General features: G+C 45.1%; 1 protein-coding gene across 3 annotated transcripts in view; it reads right to left on the reverse strand.

Moving 5' to 3' along the window:
- Positions 1-27,376, reverse strand: part of DHX40 (DEAH-box helicase 40) — a 418,899-nt gene that overhangs the window by 105,977 nt on the left and 285,546 nt on the right. For all 3 annotated transcript variants that reach the window (XM_078679838.1, XM_078679839.1, XM_078679840.1), the window contains exon 14: positions 24,260-24,368. In XM_078679838.1, the coding sequence (XP_078535964.1) occupies positions 24,260-24,368 (109 nt within the window). The remainder of the gene's footprint in view (positions 1-24,259; positions 24,369-27,376) is intronic.

The raw sequence follows: 27,376 nt of genomic DNA on the forward strand, positions 1-27,376 counted from the left end.
CTTCACCCCCTTTTCTCCAAAACCCTCCCCTCTCCAGATATCATTCTCATCTTTGTTAAAACCTGCTGAAACCCATGTTTCCTTTTCATCGTCTGGCACATTATTTTGTAGAGTTTAACTCTTCTATTGTTGACGCCAGGAAAAAATGTACACTCTTTTTCTGAGATACCATCTTTATTTGATTCAAATGTACCGGGCATTACAGCACATTATTTTCCATCAACCTGTGAATTACCCAGTGTAACCATATCATCTCTATTCTTATGTGCTTTATGCTTTACTACAGCAACTTACTACACCAACTGAATTGCAGCATACTGCAAGTCTAGAATTGTGGTCCTATTCTTAATTGGAGTGCCAGAAGATGTCAAGAAACCCCTTAGTGACATAGCTGGTCAAAGCCATATATCACGCAAAAACTATATTGGCAGTAAATGAAGATTGTAACATTCAATTTACTGGCCACGCAGCATCCTCTTGTGATGGCTATCAGTTCTGCTACTTGTGCAGGAGTAACATTACAGAATTAGGATGTTTCAACATTGTATGAAATTGTGCAAACCACATATGCTGCCCTCAAAATTCCTCAATGGTCTCCCAGACAAAAAGCATCTACAAATAAATTGAAATCAGCCAATTTGAGTGGTACATCTTAAATGTCTGGTCTTGGTTTGGTAAATAAAGCTGTTACATTGATAAAGTCATAGTCACAATCATTGCCTCCATCATCTAACTCCTCTCCATCAGGCTTTCAAGAGAGTATGGCGGAATTCAGGATATTGCAAGTTCTGATTGAGATAGTTACAGCCACAAGAATGGTCTGTCCTTATTTTGTTAAGCGACTTCTTGTTGGATGCCGAGTTCAAATGCAAGTCAGCAAAATCTCAAATGAATTTTTATTTTTTTTATTTTATTTTTTTTATTTATTTTGACAGTTTTATATAGCGCGAACAAGATCTTTGCAGATATCAGAGCGCTTAACAAAGCTGGGAATAACAACAAGAGAGTGAGTAGCAGGTCATTAGGTATATCGACATTATAGGTAGTAAGAGATGGATAGGTACATGAAGGAGCATAGTGGCATGGGAAAATCAATAGTGCAGGTAGATAGTCAGGTAAGTGAATCATTAATACAGTTAAAACACATAGTCGTGGGGATCGAGCAGAATAATACAGGAAAACACACATAGTCGTAGGGATCGAGCAGAGTAATACAGATCGGTGCAAAGACTTTACAGATCCACATTAGTAAGTCAAATGTATTTGGCCATGAGAATAGCTTTTACTTCTTTCTTAAAAAGTGTGGCGGAAGAGATGAGCCTGGTTTCAGGAGGGAGTGAGTTCCAGATCCTGGGAGCCATTCCTGATAAAGAGCGTTTATAAGTTTTTTCCTTTTGGAATCTCTGAGGTTTTAACAGAAGTTTGTTTGTGCCTCTGGTGTATCTAGAGCCACCAGAGATTGACAGCTTCTGAGTGAGGTATCCGGGAGAGCTCAGGTGTATAGCCTTGTGTGTCATGCATGCGATTTTCAGATGTATTCTGGCTTCAAAAGGCAGCCATTTCAAGGATTTCAGGTCAGGGGAGATATGCGAGTGTTTTTTAGACCCAGTGATGAGTCTCGCTGCAGCGTTTAGAGAGGCTCTTAGGGGTGCAGTAGTGGTTAACGGGAGACCGCAGAGGGCGATGCTGCCATATTCAATTCGCGGGATTACTAGTGCTTGTACTGCAGTTTGGAAGTCTTTGGCTGGTAGGAAGGGTTTAAGTTTCCTCAGGGTATTGATTTGGAAGTTCGCTCCCTTAGTAGCCTTGCTGATATGTTGCTGCATGTTGAGATTGGAGTCGAGAGTAATGCCTAGAGATTTTGCTGAGTCCACGATGGTGGGTAGGACATTGAGTGCAGTTAGTTGTTTAAGCCAGGTTTGAGTGGTAGAGGTCTTCGCGGGAGGTGAGATCAGAAGGAACTCTGTTTTTAGAGCAATGAGTTTGAGATGATTGTTGGCAAGCCAGGATTGGGTGCTTCTGATCGTTGAGTTCAGGAGTAAAATGTCATTGGGGGATTGTAGTTTGAGATATAGTTGGGTATCATCTGCATACATGTGAAAAAGTACATTGGATGCTTGTAGCAAGGTGGTGAGAGGTTCCATAACTAGGTTGAACAAAGTTGGTGATAGGCAGGAACCTTGGGGGACACCTAACGAAACAGGTATTGGCGAGGACATCAGGTTGTTACTCTTGAATTTCTGCGACCTGTTGTGTAAAAAGGAGGTGAATCACTTGAGAACAGTCCCAGATAGCCCCATTCTGGTGTTCAAAAGTTCGAGTAAATTCTCATGTTTGACAGTGTCGAATGCTGATGAGAGATCAAGAAGGATGAGGAGGCAGGTATCATTTTGATCTAATATTTGAAGGGCGTCGTCAATTATGTGAGTCATAGCGGTTTCAGTGCTGTGTCCTGCTCGGAAGCCTGATTGATGAGCGTTAAGGAGATCAAACTGATCAATGTGTTTAGTCAGCTGTAATTGTGTGCATTTTTCCAATAGTTTGGCGAGAGTGGGAATATTGGTAATGGGACGGTAGTTGTTTAGGTCGGATGGATCAGCAGTAGGTTTCTTTAGTAAAGGTGTGACTTGTCCAACTTTGAGGGAGTCAGGGATGGATCCTTGTTGGAGCGAGCTGTTGATAATTTTAGTCCACAGTGGAAGGAGCAATGAGGTGAAATCTTTGACAGCGTTGGCAGGGAGTGGATCTGTGAGGTGATTGGAGGGTTTCAAGGTGCTGAGCAGTTTGCCTATTTCTTCTTCGGAGTAGGTGTTGAAGGATGACCATGTAGAATTGTTTTTTAGTTCGGTGGGTGTTATGCAGTTGGGTGTGGTGTAGAGTCTTGCGTCAATGCGGAGATCACTCTTTATGTTGTCATTTTTTTGAGCAAAGAAAGCGGCGAAGTCTTCACAGGAAGGTGCTTTGCCCAAGGTACTGAGAGGTTGGGGTTGTTCCTTGGCTTGTGATCTGATTAGTTCAAACAGTTTTCTTGGACGGTTTTTTGCTTGGTCGAGCTGGAGGCTGAAGAAGTTTGCTTTTGAGCGCTTTATTTTCCTGAAGTAGGCGTTTCTCTTTTTCTTCAGGGTTTTCAGGTGCAGTGCCGAGGGAGCTGTTCTCCAGGTGCGCTCTGCCATTCGCATGGCTCGTCTATCTTCATTGAGACTCCCATCGTACCATGGATTGGAGATTTTAGCGGAGACTCTTTTTAACTGCATGGGAGCAGCCTCATTAATTATTGAGGTCATGGCGTTGAGATAGTGGTCAGTCAAGGATTGGACATCTGTAGTGCCCGACGGAGGGAGCAGTAGATCGCGGCTGTTCGGGGGTAGGGAGTGTGGGTTGAGTTTTTTCAGGTCTCTTTTCCATATTTTAGGTCTGGTGGATTGAGTCGTGTTGAGTTTGACTTTTTCATTGATGAAGAATGTGACAATGTGATGGTCTGACCAGTCACAAGGTTGGATAGACTCAAGTTGAATAGCGTCCTCTTTGGCGATGATAAGGTCGAGGATAGAGCCTTTCTCATGGGTCAGGCTGTTGCATAATTGTGTGAGGTCTAGGGCGTTGAGGAAATTTGTAAGACTATTTACAACCGCATCATTGTGATCGTTCCAGTGGAGGTTGAAGTCACCAAGGTATATTTGGGTGAGCTGTCGTCCGGCGTTAGTTGAAATCATGTCCATGATTTGTTGGGCGAAGGTGATGTTGTCTCTGGGTGGGTGGTAAATGCCGTGAAGCGAGCATATCGGTTTGCCCTGGCTGATGATATCGAGGCAGATGTATTCGCAGGATGTTGGGGAGGGTAGGGAGGGTGCGGAGAGTTTCAGGACAGAAAGGTTGTTCCTGTAGATGCATGCTATTCCACCCCCTATCTTGCCAGACCTGTCAAGCCTAATGATGTGGTAGTTGGGGGGAACCAGAATGTCCATTATAGGTGTAGAAGATTCGGTTAGCCAGGTTTCAGTCAAGATGATTAGGTTAAGGTCCAATGATAGGATGAGATCGGCGATGGCGGAGGAGTGTCTAGAAGCCGATCTGCAGTTGAGGAGAGTGCATTTGAGACGGGGTGTGTCAGGGGAGGTAGAGGGAACTAGAGAGATGGGGACTTTTCTAAGGTTATTCAGGACGGAGATTCTGTTGTTTAGTGTGGGTGGTCTACGGGGATTTGAGTGTATCGTGGGAATGGGGAGGTGTGAGGCGGTTGTGTCGTTTAGGGGAGCTGGGTCGTAGGAGCGGAGGAGGTTGAGAGTGTCGACTTCCGAAAGAGGGTTGCATGTGCGACGGGGGCGGTTGTTGCGATTGTGTGCCGGGATCACCGTCCAATGTGGTCGGCGGGTGCGGTTGTTGCGATTGTGGGCATGTATCACGGTCCTGTGTGAGGAGTGTAGCTTGGGCGCGTCATCAGGACGGGTGGGGAGACGGTTGAGAGGGGGGGTGGTAGTGAGTGGGGCGTGTCTGGGGGGTTTGATGAGTAGCTCTTTGTGAATGTCTTCTTTGATTGTGTGAATGTCTTCTTTGAACTGGAGGAGGGAGGACATAATCTTGTCCAGCGTGGGATAAGTGTTAGTGTTGGGGATGGAAGTCATGGGAGAGTGGCTGACCTGGGAATTAGAGTGCGTGTGGGGGGGTGGGTTGGTGTTCATGCAGGGTTCCGTGGTGTCGGCGTACGAGATGGTGTTAGGGAGGAGAGAGGGTAAGGGGGCGATGGGAGTGGATGACGTACGGAGGGTGTTGGTGGCGTAGAAGAGGGCAATGGTGGCAGGCGGAGAGGGTGGTGTGATGGTGGAGTGTATGTTGGTGGTGATGGGGGAGCCAGAGGGGCAGTGAGGGCTGAGAGTGGGGGGGAAATGGTGTTGGAGATGGTCCTGGCGTGGGGGGGGTGAGTTATAATAATAGATGTGGTGTGCTCTGTGTGGTTAATTAGCGGGTGGTAGTGGGGACTGAGATTGGGGGGGGCCAAAGGGTGGGAGTTGTCGTTATGCGTGTCGTTCTGGTGCTGATCTAGGTTAGCGGTATTGTGGGTGGGGGCTGTGGTGTCAGGGGGGAGAGGAGTGGGGGTGGTATGTGTGGGGGTCCAAGTGTTGGTGTTAGGGGGACGGCTAGCGTGTGAGGGGGAGAGATTTGTGACTGTGATTGAGGATAGTGGGGTGGTAACAGCAGGTGGGTGATTGACTAGGGTGCTGGGGGTAGAGGTGAGGTGCGTGTCGTTCTGATGCTGAGCTAGGTTAGAAGGGTTGCGTGTGGGGGCTGTGATGTCAGGAGTGAGAGTGCTGGAGGAGATATGGGTGGAGGTCCCAGGCTTGGGAAGGTGCTCTTTGAACTTGGGGAATAGGTTGTCTAGTAGTTCCAGGTTCTTGTCTGTGGATTGAATTAGGACAATCCCGTTATTGTAGATAGTAATGGTGGTTCTGCCAGGGAAGAGTTGGGATGGTGTGATGGAGAGAGTTAGGCCATGCGCCGTTTTCCTGGTGGTAGAGACGGTGAGCAGGGTGAGAAACGTTTTTCTCCATTGAGCTCTACGCGAGGTGTGGAAGATGATATCAGTGTTCAGGGATCCATTGACCGGTGAGAAGTAGGTGTCAGCAAAGGGTGTTTCAGGGTGAGACCTCAGGAAGTTGTGTTTAAAGCGTTTAGCGGCTTTTTTGGTGAGTGTGGTTGGGTAGTTGATTCTATACGTGTGCTTGCCGATGAGATCCATGTTGGGATGGCTGTAGAGGTATGTGTGGGGGGAGAACAATAATAATACACATGTGCAAAAATCCCTGTCAACCGCAAATTACATAGCACAAGCGTGGCAATAGTGAATGGCCAAAAATGAACACAATATAATAGGTAGCAATCGGTGCAGTCCAGAAATAACGGTGAGTGGGTGCAGCTTTACAGAATGAACAAGGTATGTGAGGTAGCAGTCAATTAATTAACTGGAGCCATAGTGTCCCTAGTGAATAGCCAAAATAGCCAGGATGTAGGAGGTAGTATCGGTATATTCCAGTAACAGGAAGTGAATGTGTGCGGCTTACAAGAATGCGCAAAATATATGAGGTGGCAATCAGTGCATAATAAGGATAGAAGTGAAATGGGTGCAGTTTACACACTATACAATATACAAATGGGAATAAAATACTACAGTTATACTGGAACCAATATAGGTGCAGACAGAGGCTACAGTATGCAAATATGGCACCGGTGCGCAACCAGCACAATATGAGGTAGCGATCGGTGCTATACCGGTGGGGAAAAGTGAGATGGGTGCAGGTTACACAGAATGTATAAAAGAAAATACAAGTAGAGGTATAATACTGCAATAAAAGGCAGACACTTAATCACATGAAGATTTAGCTACAGTGCTGTGTATAGTTTGTCGAAGGTGAAAATAGTATAGACAGGCCAACTCTTAGGGTATGTTCAGATCGTGGGACTGACTAGTCCAAGGTGGCCGCCAAAGCGAAAGAGAGATCAGACCAGCACACGATGGCCTCCCAGATAGGGGAGATGATAGTCCTCTTTTGGTGTTGTTGCTTGTAGAGCAGGGGAGGGCAGATTCAGTTTCTGTTTGAGTAAGCCCCAATTCCTAGTTTGCTGGGAGGGAGTCTTATCTCTGTTTTGCTGATCCCTGACCGCGATGGTATGCAGCTTCACGGTCATCTGGTGGGCAAGGGCGATTTATGGCTCCAGCTTATGGCCCCAGCCATATTAACCAATGGTGAGTGAAGAGACCGTAAGCCCGCGAAAATGCGAAGCCTACAGTGCATTCCGGGCATAGAGTGAAAAGTGAAAGACCGGCCTGAGTGTTTAAAATAATAGTTTTGCGTGCAAAGTTCAGGGCAGAAAGTGGGAAGCTGGCATGAGTATATAGTGCATTGCGTTCAGTTACCTTCCGAGTCTTAAGGCTGCACCCATGCTGTTCAATTCAGGCACTTCCCAAGCAGAGCTGTGCCGTGGCCGCCCAGACACATAAACAAACCAATAGACCAACAAACCAACAGGGCACCGGAGACGCTCTAAAGGCCGATTGCTCCGTTCTCGCTGATCCAATGGGAGGGGGGAGGGGTGGAAGGCATCCAGCCTGCACATTCCCTATCACCCGCACTGGGTTTGTTCGTATCAACTCCCAACCTCTTGTCTCCTGCTCCGGTGGCCCCCGTGGTAATTATTGTGGCAGGGTGGGGTGGGGGGGGGGGGGCGATGAACCCTCCGTTGCGGCAGGGCGCTACCCACTCCGTGCGTCCCCGGGGTGCGAGGAGTCCAGCCCCCGGACCGAGAAAGCAGCCACCCAGATCACCGGGGCACGATCACCAGGCACGCTCCATAGGCACACAGACCGCCGGCATAGCCTCAACGAGCCTCCCGGAACAGCGATGACCGGTCCTCCCGCCGCAGACCAGCACGGGGTTTCCGAGTAGGGTGGGGGCCAAATGCAGGCGGCGAGTGCAGGCAGGCGAGGCAATCTCCGTACTCACGGGGCAGAGGGTTCCGTCGTCCGTCAGGAGCCTCCCCGGTGACAGCGATCCGGGTCAGGCTCATGCTTATGCCCCACCAGTCCGGTGCAAGCGGTCCGGTGCGATGGTGATCACAGGCTGGATGGACACCTCCGGTGGCAGGGACAAGCTCACACTCCAGCCGTCCTGGGCTCCGCCGGATGCTCCGCTGCAGGCTGCATGGGTCCAAGCCGTCGGTCCAGTGCATGCGATGGTGATCACAGTCTGGTCGGGCACCTCCGGTGGCAGGGATCAGCTCAATTCCGTCCGTCCTGGGCTCCGCCAATGCTCCCCTGCAGGGGTCCAAGCCGTCCAAGCCGTCGATGTCGCAGGTACGAGTTTACAACGCTTTTCCAGTTACTTTTAACTTCCAGTTACTTGTATTTATTCCGGTTACTTGTTTTCAGACCAGTTACTTGTTTCCACGCTGTAGAAGATGTGTGCTATCAGGGATAATTCCCAGAAAGGGATCCCAAGCACTAGGAGCTCCGGACTAGAGCTCCTACCAGGCGGCCATCTTGCTTCGAATGACTTTGTAAAACACACATTTTATTGCTTGGTTACTTAAAACCATTACTGATAGAACAACGTGAACAATACGTTAAAAAGTTCATGAATTAAGCAAAAACTTTGTTATAAATGACAATTTATCAATAATACTCAGTAGTGAATCAAAAAGCTTTGCTATTACTGTGAGACAAGGCTTACTGAAAGGCGTAACAAACAGCTCCATATTTGAGGGCAAATGAATTAGGCTATAAAGACACATAAAAACAGATACAGCTCTAAAACCATGATGGAATAAAGCTAAAATGAATGCGGGACTAACACAAAATGGGCCAGATGTACAAATATGGTATTTTGCATTTCCTAAATACTGATTATGTAGGAATTGCTATGTAGAAAATGCATATTAATATGTACTAATTTTGAATTTTCCTAATAGCGATTCCTATAAAGTAGGAATCACTATTAGGGAATCGGATATAGGAAATGCCATTGCATTCCTACCTATGGGTAAAATAGGAAATGGTTTCCATTTCCTAAATTATGATTTCCTAATAGGACATCACAATTTAGGAAATCTAAACCCATGGGTGCCTCTGGCCCTAAGGCCCTCCTTAGAGGCACCCCGAAATGCGTCAGCACATGTAAGTGCACATATGCAATTAGGGCATATGTGCGCTTCATGTTACATAAAAAATGCATTTTTAGAAGCATTTTAAAATTTTGCACATGGTTACCATAAACATCAAGTCAACTGTAATAGCATTTCCTAAATGCCCAATTCGCATTTAGAAAATGCTATGTACATGTGCTTTAGGAATCACATATCCCTATTTGCGATTCCTAAATCGCAGTTGCAACATGCGATTTCTACCGGGTAGAAATTGCAAATAGAGAACAGGCCTTTGTAAATCTTAAAAGGCCATTTAGCATTTCTTAATGGGCTGAAATAGCGATTTGGACTATCAAGAAATGCTAAATGGCTTTGTACATCTGCCTCTAAATGTATGACCTATCACAATCCCTTCACTCTGCTGAATGGCAAGAAATGTAGAAGAGATGCTACTAATTCAGCCAGAAGCATACTGCTACAGTGTCCAATGTAGCTGAGAAATAAGCCACTGGCCGGTTTGCTCTTCCATGTTGCTAAGTAAGAACTGAAAGCGAGCACCTTTCTCTCTCATGGCAGAATAAATAAAAATGTTTTTTGCATTCCAAGAGCGGGTGCAGGACAGAGACTATGTCTGAGCTCTAGGAACACAAATAAGCATTCATCTTCCCAGTGTACCCAATCCTTCACATCATTGTGAGTAAGCCTCTGTAAAGGCTTTGGAATCAAGGAAAAGTTTGGAATGCACTGTGGACAGTAGCCAACCATTCACCAAAACATCCTCACTTCTTTCTGAGTTGTTGGCGAGTTCATTTTCACATTCGCAGAGATGTGTTCTGTAAACCTTTCTCACTCCTTTCTCAATTTTGTGACCAAAGTTAAATACTTCTTTCTAACAATATTGCAATTTTGTCAGGTACACTTTATGGAAGTGTTCTGCAAAACAATTGAGCACTGCAATTGTATCAAGTTTGCAATCCTTTCTTGTTTTGGGTGCCACCATCAGATCATCAATATACTGCACTAGCAGAAATGTACGCGGAGGTGCAGACTTTCCAAATCTTTATTCAAAATTGAAAGGTAGATAAAGGACTTTCATTGTACATTTTAAGACTGGACACCAGCCCATTAATCTATTTAAAAATCTAAATGCAAACCGATGTTGACGTTTCTCATGAAGAGCAAGGAAGAAAAATATTTGGCAGAAGTCTTTATAGAGAACCACTTTAAGTCAGCAGGGATTTGGGACAAAATGACAGCATTGGGCTACAATATTATAAATTTTGTGCAGCTCTTATACTATTCTTTATTTTCCACTTGTTTTTTAATAGCCATAATCATATAGCTGCAAGGACATCCCATCACTGTTAAAATGACTTGCTCAATCATTTTCTTAACGATAGGTGCCATTCCTATTGTCTAATTTACAAGTAAGCTTGCACTGGAACGTGCGAAGATACACTACGTTAGAATTCACTTTGATCTGCACCTTGCTCTGCATTTTTAGGTCTCGCCTGGCGATGCAGCGCGAAAGCGCAGTCGCCAGCGAGATCTTTTGTTACTGACTTGCTTCCCAAGTGGTATAGACCGGTGCACAAGCAGATTGTAGTCTGTGGATGCGCTTGTAAGACATGCTTGCATTTTGAGCGCGCGCGCACAAACGCACCAGCCGCCCCCAGCCACTGCATACATACTCGATCGCGCGCTTGTGAAGACGCGCTTGCAATCTGAATGCGGGCACACACACCCCAACCGCGCACACACACGCCCCTACTGCCCCCAGCCACTGCACGCGTACTCCACGCACCAGCCCCCACGGTACACCAAGCCCCCATTCACCGCACTTGCATCAACGGCCGCCCTTTTCTGCCGCCACTGCGGGGCTCTCCCTCAGGCATGGGAGCTCGAGTCACCACTTTCCAATCGGCAGAGGCTTCCCCCGGAACTCCTGCCCCACAACAGGCATGACGCTTCCGGAATTCGAAGGGATATTCAGCCATCCCCTCCCTCCCCGCCCCTCTCACGGGGACTGTGCCGACTTTTTGTTTGGAAACGGCTGTTTGTATCCTAGACACGGTGTTCAAAATATGGAAGTGTCGGAGAGGAGGCAGGTAAGAGCAAATTATATTTACGAGGCACCCCCTCTGCAGTAGCGTAGGATCAAGTGGCCCCCGGCAACATCGCATGTTAAAGGGATGGCAAACTATCCAATAGCTTCTCTTGGGAATTGTTACTGTCAAACATCGGAACTAAGTTCTGCATTCTTTGTCTCTGGTCTGATTTTGCATAACTATCCGTTATTTTATGGCTTATATCCTATTGAGATTTTTGTTCAATAGATTTTTATTGACGTTTTTTTAAATAAAGTGCACGCGAACAAATCGGTTTCTGACATAAATAGGTCGTCTTGCTAACTACATTTAAGAACTCTACAATTTCTGAGCGTCATTATTATTTGTATTTCTTTTACATTGCAGGCATGTTTATCATGTTAGGATTACATGTATCAACGTACAAACAATCTTGACTATTAAATTGTACACATATGGGATTTGTCTAGTGTAAAGCTCTCAAGTTTCTGAGGTCCGTTAGTTTAGTCTGAGAGTAGCCTTGCTCCTTAATGCTGTTGCTGTGTTGTCATCTCTCTAGGGACACTCAGCTTGTTTTTTTAAGTTGCTTGTACACTCCTAATGGCCGCTCGAGGTGCCTCTCCTTGCTTCAGCCCACCCCTGCTCTAACTCCCCTCATTCGCCTTACCCCAGCCTGGGAGTGCGCAGGTACAGCAGCAGGACCAGACCGAATGCATTTCCAATGCTTTTTTTTTTGCTAACATGCATCCCACTTCCCTTGCAGCTATTCAATTCCTTTTGTGTGCACCGGTGCCCAGCGACAATTACTTATTGGCTAACATGGCACTGGCGCTAAATACTTATTTACTTGCATGCTGCTTTACTCGCAGCCATGCAATATCTTTTTATGGGCATGGGCGCTTTGCTTTGTTTCACGGCACCTGCTTTCATGCAATCTCTCTTGGTGCACCTTTAAAAGGCAGCAGCGGGGCTGCTCATCCACTTCCGCTGCTACCAATCACACTGCACATTTTACGGGATGGGTGGGGTGGGAGAGAGCCCAGCAAGACCAAGCCTCAGTCTCCATTGCCACTGAACCTGCTGCTCGAACTCCTCACAGACGTCTTCCCACTTTCAAAAGGAAACTGTATGGTATGGTTAAATAGAGTGGGCACTTTTGCTGTCCTTTTGATTGTTGTGTGTTGCAGAGTAATATACAGTTCCATTCCCCTACATGCTGCCAGCAATGGTGTGCATTGGATTGCCGTGAGCCGCTTTCTGTTACTTGTTCTAGATGCAGAACATCGCTGTGACCGTTTGCCGGTGCTAAAGGGGCCCAAAGTTTGTTTTATTTTAGATGTTTAACAACATCTATGAAACTTTATCGCACTTCTCTGCTTTTTTACTATTTTGCATTGCCATATTAACTATTGGAAATTGTTCTGATTATTTATTGAGAAACTTCATCAAGTTTGTATTTATTGATTGTTGTGTGACGCTACTGTTTTTTATGCAAGAGTATGCGCTGTAAACTTGATTTCCTTGCCTAAGCATTTTATTTTTTATGATGCAGCCACTGGCATCTCCATTCCCCTAGTTCAGTCATTAATGGTTAACCCCACTTCGAACAATCTTCTTCATTGATGTGTTGACCCAGCCAGCATTTGCGAGAGTTGAAGCTAGTGGCACTGTAAGGGACAATGACTTATTTATATGTTTTAAAAACCTCCAAAGTTGGAGGATCCATTTGGTCCTGGCCATCCTGTATGCAGGACAGAAAAAGATCACATGGATCTCGGTCTCCTATACAGTTTTACAGCCGAGGCATAGCAGCTTTTTCCCTTCTGCCCACTTGTTTGTAAAGGCGTAGAGCGGAAGCGTCCCATGCCTGAATTGGAGGAACAATTACTTAGCTGCTAGGGGCTGGACAATGTCAAAAGCGGGCCCCAAGCTGTAACACTGTTTAACATCCAAAATCTAGCAGTTAAGCAGGAGGAGTCAATAGACTGGATTAGACGCTCCATTCTATATCCAGTCCAGGCCAGAGTTAGGGATTGTTTGGAAGTAGCTGAACAGGCCTGTTCGGGTTCCATCCATAAATCATTTCTCCCTATGTTTCGAAGCGAATCCCGAATGAAAATTAACCAAGGGATCTTCCCTGCCCCCCTAATTAACATGACTGATTTTAACTCCTCTTTAACCTCATCGATGCTCATGACGAGCTGAGCTCGTCATGAGGCACGGCGCTCCGGTGCTCCGTGGAACGCTCACACGCGGGGATAATTCCCCTGCTGTGCTGAGCGTTCCATGGGAACGGGTGTGGTCATGACCAGCTCAGCTCGTCATGAGCACACGAGCGCCGTGCTTCAAGATGAGCTGAGCTCGTCATGAGAATGGGGGCGCTGTGCGTGCCGCGCCCCCCGCCCCCCAGCACAGCGGGGTAAATTACCCCCGCACGGAAGGGGTTAAAGTTTTCCAGTTCTGGCATGCTCCACAGCCGTCGCCAGTACTGGAGTGGACGGAGAGCAATCAGGTCAGCAATGGGAATAACACCCAAGTCAAGCCTTAGTGGGGTTAATGGGGTGCTTTGAGGAAGACCCAAAAGCTGCCTTAGGAAGTTGTTTTCCGTCACAGTCAAGGATTTACTAGGGCAGTGGCCCCAAAGTTCAGCTCCGTAGACAGTGGCCCCCTTGCTTGAACCGTATAAATTTCTACTGAAGGGCCAATCACTTTTACAGCGCAGCTTCTGTGGACTTTTAGGATGCCCCCACTAGTTTGGATGAGTTTTAGGTTTACCTTAGTAATCTGCGGCCCACATTCCATTTTGTCATTGATAGTAAGCCCCAGGTAGTCGAATACCGGGACCCTCTCTAGGGGAAATGCTTGTTTATTAATCCAATGTCTTACCCCGTAACTGCCAAACCTCCTATTTCACTGTGTGTCTTAAATCAAGAGGCTCAAGACTCTTGTGATTTTAGCTTAAAGTCTAAATCTTCGTCCTGTTTGTGTATTGCTCCAAAATCTGGAGCACAATAAACTATGCAATTCATCTTACACAAAAGTTCACAACCTAACAAGTTAACCAGACTTGTATCACAAATGATGAATTGATGGGTGTTTTCTATCGGTTCCAGTTTTTACAGGAACATTTGCTGACACCTTTTTAGAGATCTGCTTGTTAAAAATCCCAACAACTTAAACTTCTTTTCCCGGAAGGGGTAGGTTGGTAACCTTCATTGATCTAATTGTGGAGTGGGTGGCACCTTTTTGGAATAAAGACGATACTGAGTGGCCATTCATTTCACCATCTACTTAAGGGCCACTCTGGTCTATCTCTAGGTCTGCACCAAGAATGCAATCCTCCTCCTCATTAAGGCCATTTATTGTGCCTGCGTGTGACTTGGTCCAGTAGTTCCTTCAAAGCTGGATAAAATGTGAGGAAAATTACTCATCACAGAAAAATTCTGCTGAAAACCAGTACTTTATTTAAAGTTCTGCATATTATAATTCATCATTGGGACTGTAGGCAAGTTTCTATGGAAACTGCCTTTGATGCTGTAAGTTCTGCACTGAGACCAGGTGGGACGGGGCTGAAGACTGAAGAATCCGATTTTTGCCATGTGATTGATGTTCTGTTGCATTTATGGAATCATTTGCAACTCATTTGGTATCCGTTTCTGGATTTAAGTCTACTCTTCCGTTCTAATGGGCAAGATTCCAGCAAAAATGACAAGGCATAATCATTTTCTGCACATTAATATTAGCATTAGCCACACTTGAATTGCTGACAAAACAAAACATCTATATCTGCCTTGAGGAACACTTTTGCTTTATTTTGCACATACTGAAAATGACTACTCAGCACACCAACACTCTGCATACCCGAATTTCCACCTGCAACAAACCATAATCAAAATGAAGATCCAACAACTTTCTAGCTACCTTTGTGGAAGTACCTCATCTCTCCCACCATATTTCTCCTTAATCTTCCTCTTCTGTGCACCAAAACAATCAAGATATTTTTCTTGGCAGCACATCACACTCTGTGGCATATTTTACAGGTTCATCAATGCTGATATACTGTCTGTATTTCTGCATTAATCTCTCATGGTATACACACACTGATTCTTTAGACTCCTGTGTTGCCCTCAAAATTTTCGACCAATTTATTTACCATGGTGGTTCACAACTGCCTTGCACTCTAACCACACATCTTTGGACATAATAATCTCAAATAGCGTTTTCAAATCAATCTATAGAACGTTTGATATCTTCACAATTCTTTCTACGTCTGAGTATCCCTTGTCTGGTTCTTCTCTAAGTTTTTGAAAATTCTTTGTAAATGCAAGAGATTAGATCTTGTCTGCGGCACATGAACATATGCATCTCCATGTATCTCTGTTAAAGGAATTCCCGCAAACAATTCACACTCAGAATCACTCACACTAATTCTCTTTTCTTTCTCTTTTTTTCTTTTGTTTCCCCTTTCCTTACACATTTTTCTCTGTCATTTCAAATTCTCCCAATTATTTATGAGTTGATAAATTCTCTCTTGTTTATTCTCAGATTGACAGGTTCCATTTCTTGTATTTCACTGTTCCTCATTTACATTCCTTAGTTTCAGTGCAATCTTTTTTGTACAAATTCACACCAATTTCATCGTCCAATTCTTCAAGCTTGTCATATCCCTCACATGCATGTCTTGATGCATCTTTACTCAAACATCTCAATAACTCTTCATTATATATCAGTATTCTGTCTTCGTTAATAGCATCAAGTCCAATTTCTCCCAATTTGATTTTAAGTCTAACAATATCAATTTCTTCTCTCGATTTTGGTAATAGTACTACTAAACAGCTGTACTCGGTCCAGAGAAAACAGGGTGGGGTCATCAGGACAGAGTGTTTCATCTGGGAACTATCGATAGATAAAATGACCCCCAAATGCTAAGTGGGAAAGAGGCCCAAGTAAAATTGTTCTTTGTAATACTGAGTGTACAATGGAACTAGCTTTGTAGGTAAATTACCCGCCTTGTGCCCAATTCCCAGCAACCTTCCCTCTTTGTCCACAAATTTAGATTCAATAGGTAAATCCAGACCTGTACATGTGTAAAATGGACACCCCCCATGCCTTAGTTTTATTAGGTTTGTGAAACTGAGATGGGAAGCGTAGGATCCGAGAAGTGGAAAGAAAGTTGTTCTCTTGTAGAAAGGCGATTTCCACCTTTGTGTGTCTTACCCTTTGGATTATCGCCTCACATTTGACTGGGGAGTTGAGGCCTTGTATATTAGGAGAGACTATAGACGTTGAAACCATCAACCTCCTCTCCCCTGTAGAACTTTGTACATCTGGTACTCCTGCTGTAACCTAAGAAGCCTTAACTACCCACTGTTGTATGTCACAATATGATCTTGCCCAACATTCCTTTGAAATTGATCTTTCAATATGCAATTCTGACTAAAACTGTCCATGTCACCATTAGGGGTGGGCGTAGTTCGCGAAGTAGCATGTTCGTACTGTGCAAGATGTTGTTTTCAATGATTGCGCAGTGCGGACAAGCATCCGGCACTGTGCAATCATTGAAAACGGCATCTTGCACAGTGCGAGCTGTACTTTTCTGCCGCTCGAGTAGATTTTTACTCGAGCTGCAGCTTTCTTAACGTGGACTGGTAGTTTCTCATTGCGAGCGGTCGCGAGCATGAGCGACCACTCGCAATGAGAAACCGGACCTCCCCGCGTTGAGAATCTCGCCGGGAGGTTTATTTTCCATGCTCGCGATCGGCAACTTGATGTTGCTGATCGCGAACAAGGAAAAAGTCTTGCGAGGATGCCATTTTGCTTGCTCGTGGTCGCCAACTTGACATTGAGGACCGTGAGCAAGCAAAAAAGACCGCTGCACTACGCCACGCATGTTTGCACTGTGCTACGTGCAGTTCGCGTAGTGCGAAGTTGCGCAAACTTCGCAAACTACGCGAGCGTAGCGTAGTGCTTCGCCCAGGGTTAATCACCATCCAAACATTCTAAAATCTGTGTTTTTTTACATTTATTTGAGATTAGCCACACAACCGATGTAGATCTTTTATCTCAAAAACAGAAGAGGGGGCTAGCTATGTGCAGTTAGATCAATTACCCGCTTCCACAATTTGAAATCGGCGCCAGGTAAGTCTCACGTTGTCTTTGCCTATTGGATCATTCATGAAAGCGGAACCACGCAACTTATCCGAGCAGGGTATACAAACTTCATCAGTCCTCTTCAGCAGAACAAGGGCAACTTTCACTCTCCTGTTGGTGGCAGAGTTGTTATTTCCCTGCGTGCTGCATTAGATTTATGGGTTCACCATTCACCTCTCATTTCATCTAAGCCAGAATGCTCAGGCTCTAGTGATGCTGGTATCGTAGTTGGCAGACTTAGTGCTGCCTTTGCCTCCAGCACCTCTTTAGCTGTTTGGCGTTTCCCATTGCTAGGGAAGTGCAGGAGGGTGGACTATCCCCATCTGTAGGGCATCTTCTCTCTTTTTGAATTGAGAGTGATGTCCTTAAATTCTCTGCTTTTCGCCTATAGGTATGACAAAACATCTTGGTATAATTTAATTAGTCGCCCCTGGAGAGCTTTGGATACTATTTGAGGGCCTCAAGGAGGACCTTTTCTTTTTCCTGAAAGCAGTGAACATGTACTAGTACATCTGGTGGTAGACTCTTCCTTAGTTGGAGCATCGAGTATACCCAATGTGTACAATCCAACTGTACTGCCCGGTCTGTGGGAAGCTGGAGTAACTGGGTGAAGAGTGTTGCACATAAGTTTCTTGTTCTTTATTGGCCACTTGTTAGCCAATTCCTCAAAAGCGTAAATTATTGTGTCTTGAGTAGTTTTCAAGATTGTAAAATGTCTCCAGCATTGTTTGTTGCTTTTCTAGGGTACTGATTGCGATGGCCTGTTCCTCCCAATAGAATAACATAAGTCAAGTTGTTACTCCTGTTTCTCTATTTACTTCAGACGGAAACTTTTTTCTCTATTAGGTTTATCACCAGGAATACCCCTACCACATTACTATTCAACCCAACCCACTCCCCGTCCCCGCTCTTGTAGTCCCAACTAATGCTGCTCAACTATCTACACTACAACTCACATCCACCGCTAAATGGATCCCAATGCTGAAATCCACGAATCCCTCTATTGCACTTTCTGACCCCTCTTCAGCCTTTGATCGTCAAATTCTTATTTGGCACTCTCATATCAAGCTCTGTTTTGCTTACCATCGCTTAAATACTCTCTAGCGTCGGACTACGACCCTCTATGAGACAGCCTAGCTACTACCTCCATTAAAAAAACACTACCGACCCATGAGATCCATCCAAGTATTGTCCAGTATCCAATCTTCTTCTCACTTTCCAAACTCTAGGTGGTGCCGTACAAACCGGTTTCCAAGCATTCCACCCTACTGACTACCAATCTCTCTCATGTTGCTTATTTCATTACCCTCTGCCCATTATTACAATTTCTTGTTTATCTTTATACTTCTTGACGTCTGCGCTATAGCTGAGCTGTTGAACACACATCTGATGCCTAGTCTTCTCGTCCTTAGCATGGCTGACAAAGCACTCAACTGTTCTCTTATCTTTCAGAATAAAATATCGGTCTAGTTGCGCTCATTGTTCTCACCATAAACTGTGCTACTAGTTAGTGTCTTACAGGATTCAGCCCTGGGTCCGCTGCTTTTCTCCCTCTATGCTACATCTCTTGGCGGTATTATTTCTTCTTCTGGTTTCTCTTCTGTATGCAAATCATCACCTCTTTTCAGCCAAGTCCAGCAAGATCGCGTCTCTGACTGCCTCATAGCCATCTGGCATTAGATGGCTTTATGCTCGCTTATGCTAAACTCTCAGATGGAAATGATCTATTTCCCTATTAAAGCTTCACATACATGTCCTACAAACCTCAAACAATTTTCACCGGACACCATCAGCTATAAACTTTGGAATATTTTTTAACTCTACCATGCACTGAGAGTCCTGAAGACCAACTACTGAAGATCTGCAAAATCTGCCCGAAAAATCCCCATCTACACTGCCAAAGCATTAATCGCTGCACCGTACTGAGTAAACTGGGATACTACAACAGCTCCCAAAACAGCTCAAGCTCAGTAGCTGAACCAGAGCAACATCTGAGCTTGTCTGATGACCATACACGTTAGTTATAGACCTTTGGTAACAACTTTACACTTTAGGGGAAATTCAACTTTCTCATGCAGTTAAATTACACAAAATGTTTATTGAGTAACACCAACCTAAACTGCTAATTGGCAAGGTCTAATCCTTGTCCAGCTCTCCTCAGAGCTTTGACCTGCTATGACTTCTATAAATATATTTGGTGATTGTAAGAAATCTTGATTATTATTTGGAGTGGGTGACTACCTTATCACAATCCTCATAGTCACTAAATTAACCTGAACCCCTCCATCCCCGCCTCCCCCTGCTCCCTCTACCCCCAGTAGCTGTGGCTCAGAGCAGACAGGCTTAACTTAAGGCAATGTGTAAAGTATTGATGTAGTGCCAAAATAGTAATAAAGTCAAAATACAAAACAATACAAATTCTACATCAATTTAGAAAAATAGTGTAAGATGTAATAGAGATATGATGTTTTAAAGTTTTAAGTAGGAATAGTGGAAAGACCCATAAAGTGGCAATGATAGTCAATGGAAGCTGTAGACCAGAGCTTAGGTGCAATTTGAAGCTAGTATGGAGCGCAAGGCTGATACATCAACCAGGTTCGTCCTGGTGTAAGATTTACCTTTTAAGTCCTTTGAGTCCCAATCCACCACATGAATACACTTCTACAGCCCTCCAGGACCTTAGGAGTTGCACTTAGAGACTCTCAGGTTGTCAGGCAAAGCTCAACAGCTGGAGCCGGTCTAGGTCCAGTTGCCATTAGTCAACTGAGTAGTTGCATGAAAGGTCTCTTGTAGCTTGTTGTATCCCTGTAGCTTCAGCAGTCAGCCTATGACCCTTGGAGTTCACTTCTTTTTCCTGGGTACAAGGGGGAGCACAGGTTCAGGCCTTCAGTCCTCCTCACAGGTCACTGAGAGCAGGCCCATTCCTCTCTGTTCTATTCGTCCTCAGGTTCAGGAGTGTTCTGAAGTGGGTGCCTAGAGATGCCACATTTATGTCCGACACAAGCTAATGCGTGGGAATGACACCTAAGCACACGCTAACCAATGGGGTAAAACTTTTTGGGGTAAACGCTATCCACCGTGGCCATTTTCAAGAGAGCATTAAACTTGGGCTCTCAGGGCTGGTGGTATGTGGAAAGTGTTCTTATGGTAATCCTGGTGTCTTCCCACATCTATCACAAAAATCAGTTTAAAGCAGCCACTGGGCTCCCAATAGACACAAACAAAAGTCTGGTAGGACAAGAGCAAGGTTTTCCAGCAACCAGATAGTAGCTTCCTGTCCATTCAAGCGTACTGGAGTGCAATATGTAAACCCGGCAGACTGGTCCAGCAGGATTTGATACTGCAGTGCCAAAAAGGATGCCCAACGCTTCCACAATGCCTATTCAGTGAGGTTCAGAGGAGTCCTCTCTGCCTATTTAGGTCAGTCTATTGTTTAATCCTGGAAGGCATTTCTCACTAATTTAAATGCTGGAAGAAGTTGGAGAGCAAATGCAAATTCAACTTCAGGAACTTCAGGCAGGGAAAAGATAAGTTTCTAAGAGTTATTATTCCTTACTAGGTATCTTTTCCATTGAATTGAATGTTAAATAACTATTAATAGTAGTTCCTTAATTATTTTTCTTGCCAGTCACATTTCAGAGACACAGTACAAGTGAAAACTGGTGAAATTAGCTTTTGGGTGATACTCCCTATAAGAACATGTTAACATACAATTTTTACATGTCCTACTTTTAAATACCATTCACCCAGCCTGGTGGTCTACAAGACCTACAAAGGGGTGACTTATTAATTTTTAAAATGAAGTATTTCCCCCCGTCAAAATAGTTTACTATGACAGGTTGAACTGCATTTTTTCCACTGCAAGAGTCAGGGTACACTGATAGGCCTAAAGCCATGATTTACACAGTCACTGTAGTGGATGGCACAGTGGTTGATGGAGTCCACTAGTGAGTTAACTTACAGGCCTTGGGTACACTTTGTCTCATATACTAGGGACATGTAGGTAAGTTAAATGTGCTAATCAGGAGCATACAAATTTCATCACGTTGAAAGGCGGAGCACAGGCACTTTACCCCCAGACAGCAGGGGTAAAGTGCAGAGTTCGACAGTCAGCAAAAAACTGTTGAAACATCTGGGGACATCACACAAAAGCTGGTCACTTACTACAGTGATTGGGAAATGTTTTTCTAACTGCTCTTCAAGTTTAGCAGCACCTACAATTAAACACGATCAAATAGTATTTGGGCAACATATACAGGGTATACCAAGTCACAAAGCAAATGGGACAGTAACGGGATTTACAGTAGTTATTGGTATTGCAGACGAAGGATAGAGAGCAGTGGGATACCTTAGATAAAGAATGGATGCTGGGGTGGTGTTTATAGCCTGGGTCTGCTGCTTATAGGCATGGTCGGGGAGTGACAACTGCTGGGTTGTCAGAAGCAAGACTGGGAACTCTTCAGATGTCCAGAATCCAGGTGACTGCACTGTAACGAGATGCTTCTTGAAGACATTGGTTGTCCTGGGTTGACAATGTTTTGAGGAAATAGAGCCTGGTGGATCTGAACAGGCATAGTTTTCCAGTTCTTAAGAGCATATAATATTTATCTCCTCTTCCTCAGTTTATGTACCAATAATAATGCCTAGTTATGAATCCTATTATTGTTATAATTTCCTTTTTTTCGTATTTCTTTAACTGTTCTGAACTGTATTGTTTGGAGCATTGCCCTTTCAGCGCTTAAAGCAGGGTTCTACCCGAACAGGAAACAAAGGTATTTAAATAAATTAAATAAAAAAATACAATTAACCAGGTGAGATGTGGTTCATTTCAGTTTGTTAATAGTTGAGTCCAGGTACAACGAGAAATCAGGTGTGGTGTTAAACCCTTTTCACTTGGACAATGATGTTCTTCTACAAGGCCTCACAGCTGTGAGTTGAGGTATCAAAATATACATTGCTTCGATTTGTATGTAGCTATTTGCAACCTGACACCCAGGTGCTATAAATTAAGGTCTTTGAAAGCACAAAGAGGTGCATTACAGGGTTTTGGACTCAATATTTCTGAGTTATTCTACAAGTCTGTGTTATTTTGTGGCTGACTGCAGTGCTGAACAGAAATGCAACCTTAAACAACAAGCATTTGCAATGCAATAGGTCTCGCATTTGTGAGAGTTTGAGCTTTTGGCATTGTACATGACAATGCCTTTTTTATTTGTGTTGGTTTTTAAAACAGATAAATAAAAGGCATTGTCATGTACAATGCCAAAAGCTCAAACTCTCAGAAATATGACACCTATTGCATTGGAAATGATGGTTCTCGTAAGCAACTCCACGGTGCCAGCACCAAAAAACCTCACCATAATTGCGACAGTGAAAGCAGGGTCATTCACGTGCTCTGAAGAGGGAGCGCCATAAATAAAGAGAGAAGTATGGGGGTCTTTTTTGTTTCATAGCAAGAAAGTGGAGGCATCATTAGCTGCTTCATTGATCGTTTGGAGGGACGGTGGATGACCTGCTAAATTTGGGGGATCATCCCTTAATCCAAAATTGCAGGCTAATCCTGATCAGGTGTTCAGAAGTGTGAATGCAAAATAGCACATATACAGGGTGACCTCAGTTCCTTTTCTGGTGTGATTATTCAATAGCCTGTGTTTGGTTAAGGCAGCATGAGTAGCATACCTTTTTAATGAATATAACTAAAATTAATAACTGCATGCGAGCAGTCGCTCAAACTGTTTGTTCTAAGAAATTCGCAACCATTGAACACTCAACTGGCCTCAGAAATTATGCTGACTGATTAAATGTGATTTAACACAAGCCAGTTGATCGGCCCCAGAGTAATGTTTGCATATATGATAATTACAAAGTGATATTAACGTAGCAGCAGACAACATCTAGCGTCAGTAAGCATAAGCTAATGAAACAATAAGTCCTACGACCGCGAACTGCAGTCACCTGCGCGGCTTGGGCCCCAGAAATGTGGGCAGGCTGGTTGTCGGTCGTGAGCGCCAGGCCACCACAGGGGCTCGCAGATGGGCTTAACATCTGTTGTTCGAACTAGGGTCAGCCTGGCACAATGTTGCTCCCCACCCTCCACGCAACTTCTTATAGCTGTTCCTCTCGCCTATCTAGAACCACCTACAACCACTAGACATTGGGGCGGCTTACATCCTCACCACACAAATGAAACGTGTGGCCGCCATTATTTAGCATGTATATTAAAAAAACATAAAAAACGAGTTGGGTGAACTGCGCACAATGAGATGCATGGCTGCCATTATTGAACATGTAAATACAAAAATACAAAAAAATCGTTGGGTGAACCACGAGCAACAAAACGTGCGGCTGCCAATTTTTTAGCATGTAAATAAATTCAATAAAATTAGTTTGGTGAGCCAACTGCAATGAGATGCGTGGCCGCCATTTAAGTATGTCAATATGAACCCAGATTTTTTTAATTAAGGCATCGCCCGCCTTGCAGGTGTTCATGCAGCGGAGGAAGGGGCGGAGCGCATTTTAAATTTATAGCCCGGCGCTACGGTTAAAAAAACTAAACAAAGGCATATGAAGGGTGTAAATGCAGGAGGGAGAGGTAACAAAGGAGGAAGCGTCCAAGCAGATTACGTGCAGGGAGTGTATTTAAAATAAATGCAAATGCAAAGAAGCAGCCGCCATTACTTAAGCTGGCGTCCATAATGAAAACTGCGCAGCACGCTGTTAGGCTGCCCGGGTGAGGAGCGAAGCAGCCCCTCCCGCCCGGCGTCGACGAGTCTTCCGTTTCTAGGCAACGGCCCCACCGGCACCAATCCCAGCGCGGCTCCTCGTCTGACGTCAGAGGAGCTGCGCTCGGGATTTCTGAGGCTCCCGAGGTTCCCAGCCTGCGGCGGTGTTTACGGGGAGGCAACTTTTAATTTCCCTACAATGCCGCTGTGGGAGGCGGCGGTGATTTCAGACAGCGCTCCTTCTGGCACAGAGCTCCACAGTGCCTTCCCATGCGTAAGGGGAGAGGAGCCCGGTGAGTGGGGTTGAGGGTGGGGGTGTACGCGCGTGTGTCTGTTTGAGTGTGTCTGTGCGTGCGTGCGTGTGTCTGTTTAAGGGGGGTGCGTGTGTGTATGCAGCGTGTGTCTGTTTAAGGGGGGGTGCGTGTGTGTATGCAGTGTGTGTATGTGCGCATGCGTGAGAGTGGCTTTGTTTGCGAATGGGAATACGAGGCACGGCGACGTGCGCGCTCCCGAGGTTAAATCTCGGCCAGGAAAAGCGCGTGGAACTCTGCTGTCCACATTCCCCCAAAAGTAACTACATAAGTTGTCTCGCATAGACAGCAAAAGCTTCGCTTTTGCTTTCGTCTAGCGAGACCTAAAAAACTAGTGAGAGAAGTGAGTTCTTACCTGTTTCAGTCTCTGAGTGATTTCTTGCAGCTGCCTTTCAACGCTAAGTGCAGACTTCAAAGCCCTCCAGTGTATAAAGTTTTGCTGACACCAACGGGCAGGTGATGTACTAAACATAGGACACACAAAATTGGGTTGATACATGCAAAATATATATATTCTCTATCAAGACACCAAGAGTAGAAAAAAATAGAATGTATTCCAAATTACCTTCCTATGGTGAAATAAGCAAGTTTAACAAATACCAGCACTATCCAGTAAACATTTTCATACCTGCATGTTTTCTTAGGAAGAAAAAACAGATGATGGGGAGATGTGTGGGTAGATATGATGATGAGAAGAACTCTATCTAATTGAAGATTCTTCACCTTTAAACTATCCCCATGCTGCAGTTTCACAGGAGCCACTAGTTTCTCAAAGTAGGCCAGGAGCATTTCCAGTTTGTCCTGCTTGCTTTTTTGCAACTATTTTTATTAACATTTTTATACGCAATACACAGACAATCAAAAATCAGCAGTGCATAGACATAAAACATACGTTGCTGTAATGAAGTTAACATGGTTATATATAGTGTTAACACCTGTAGGGCTGCAATGAGGTTGGTTCTCTCCGGGTTACCTTATTTACAGTAGTTTTAAAAGCTCAGCTCTGGGAAAGGTGCCAAGGGAACAAAGACGCCTGGGGACAAGACTGATGGGGTAGGTGGGGGAAATGGGTGGGTCTCCTATCTCTCTTCAATTCTCAGGCTATGCCTCATTATTGTGTGTTCGTCTTCCTCCTCTTCTACATTTAGCCCGTAGTATTTTATCCAGGGGGTCCGGATCTTGCGAAACTTTTGGGGGCAACCTCTCGCCTAGTAAGTCCCTTTTTCGGCTATCATGCAGAGGTCCATATGGGTTCTCCACTCATTAAGTATGGGTGGGGTTGGGTCTCCCCATTGACAAGTAATATTTCTCATGGCTACTATGAGCCCCAGGTTGCATAGAAGGAGTTTGTGGCATGGCAAATCTTCTTCGGTGGGAATGCCCAACAGGTCATATTTCGGCTCCAGTTCTAGTTGCTCCCCTAATATCTGGCTCCAGTACCTTTGACTTCTCTTACACTCCCAAAGCATGTGTATATATGTACCCTGTTCTACTTTGCACTGCAGGCACAGAGGTGTCTGTGCTCTACCTATTCTGTGGGGCCGTACCTGATCAAAGTAAATTCTATGGAGGACCTTAAATTGTTTTAGGCGTAGTCTCTGTTTGATCGCTACTTCCCTCGGGTGCATCAGGGCTGCTTCCCAATCAATATCCTCTAGAGGCCCGGTGGTAACTTCCCACTTGCCCCTGAGCAGTCCCAATTTACCCGGAATATTGTTCATTAGTGTTTTATAGGTCCAGGAGAAAGCTCCTCCTGTAGCAGCCTTCACTCCTAGGGTGCGAACTCTGGGATGCCTACTGCATCTATCCTCTCCGCTTTCCACACGTGTTGCAGCCTGAGATATGAGTTTCTCTGAATGTCGCACAGTTGATAGGTATTTTAAGCATGTCATAGAAAGCTAGAGTACCTCCTTCCATGACGTCACCTATTTTTGTGATCCCAATTAAGTTCCACTTTGAGCTCTCTGAGTTTACCAATCTCCGGCAGCCTTGTTCCCTCCCAGACGGGGGTCCCTCTTGTAATCCGTCTGTAATCCATCTGTCTTTCCAGGCCTCAGTTACTCTATGGGTGGCCGGCAGAAGTCAGAGAACTCCCTTGGCTCCGTATAAGTAGTGGAGATGTGTATGGTTTTTAAACTGAAGCCGCTCTAGGGCATATGTGGGGTGGTCTCCCGCTGCATGTCCCCAGTCATTAATCACTATGAGGTGGGCGGCCATATAGTATGCTCATATGTCCGGCAGAGCAAGCCTCCCGCTGTATTGGTTTCGTTGCAGTGTCTGCAGTGCAACTCTCTGGTGCCTTCCATTCCACAGTAACATGCGGAAGTCTGCATTTACCGTACTAAATATGTGTTCGGGTATTTTACAGAATGTGTTTTGGAACTCTTATAATAATTTTGGAAGTGTAGTCATTTTATATAATGCAGCTCTTCCCATTGTTGTTAGCGGGAGCGCCTCCACCGCTCAACGTCTCAGTGGAATTCCGTGAGCACCCTCCTAATATTCTGATTAAGATTAATCCTATCATTAGTGGTAATATACAAACCTAAGTAGTTAAATCCCTCTTGAGCCACTTGAAAACATCCCGGGACCTGCCCCCCGCTTATAGGTTCTCCTACCGAGTATAAACCGGACTTGTCTCAATTGATGCTGTATCCCGTGTGCTGACCATATTCCTGAAAGATGCTTAACAATATCGGGAGGCTCCTGTCGGGGTTCGTGATGTCCAAGAGGATGTCGTCTGCATAAAGCGATATGCGCTCGTCTGAAAGGGCGCCTTCACTATCTTTAAAACCAGTAATTTCTGGGTGCTTACTAATTATGCACGCCAACAGTTCCAAGACCAGTGCAAATAGTAGTGGGGTTCAGGGGATAACTCTGCCGGGTGCCTATCTGGACCCGCAAGTTCTCCGAGGTTGCTCCATTAACTCGGACCCTGGCCACAGGGTTGGTGTAGAACAGTTCCACCCGAGCTATGAAGGCTGGGCCGAATCCAGGGTTTACCTCAGAAATGGGCAGTGTACCGTATCAAAGGCCTTCTCTGTAACTAGGGAGAGAAACACGTGCGCCGTGGATCTATTTTTTACAGTGTACAGCCTATTAACTAGTCGGCGGAGATTACGTCTTGTGGCGCGCCGTGGCACGAAGCCGGACTGGTCCAAGTGGATAAGGGATGATATTACTGTCAGGAGGCGTGTCGCTAACACAGAGGCAAATATTTTTTATGAGTCTATTTGAGGGGAGCCTGAAAGCGGTCTGGCTCTGTATAACTCTGTATAATAATAGGCAAAGGCGTTTGCTATGTCTGGGGATGTAGTGTATATCTTGCCCTGTTCTTGTATGGGGCAACCAGTCCCGCTCCCTCTTGCTCAGTCAAGTCAATAGCTTTCCTGCTCTATCTTCTGTCTCATATAGCCAGTGTTGTGTGGCCAAGAGTTGGGTTGTCACTTCTGAATGGCGGCCTCTTTGAAAG

Source organism: Lissotriton helveticus, chromosome 3_1, assembly GCF_964261635.1.
Source record: "Lissotriton helveticus chromosome 3_1, aLisHel1.1, whole genome shotgun sequence".
NCBI classification, from domain to species: Eukaryota; Metazoa; Chordata; class Amphibia; order Caudata; family Salamandridae; genus Lissotriton; species Lissotriton helveticus.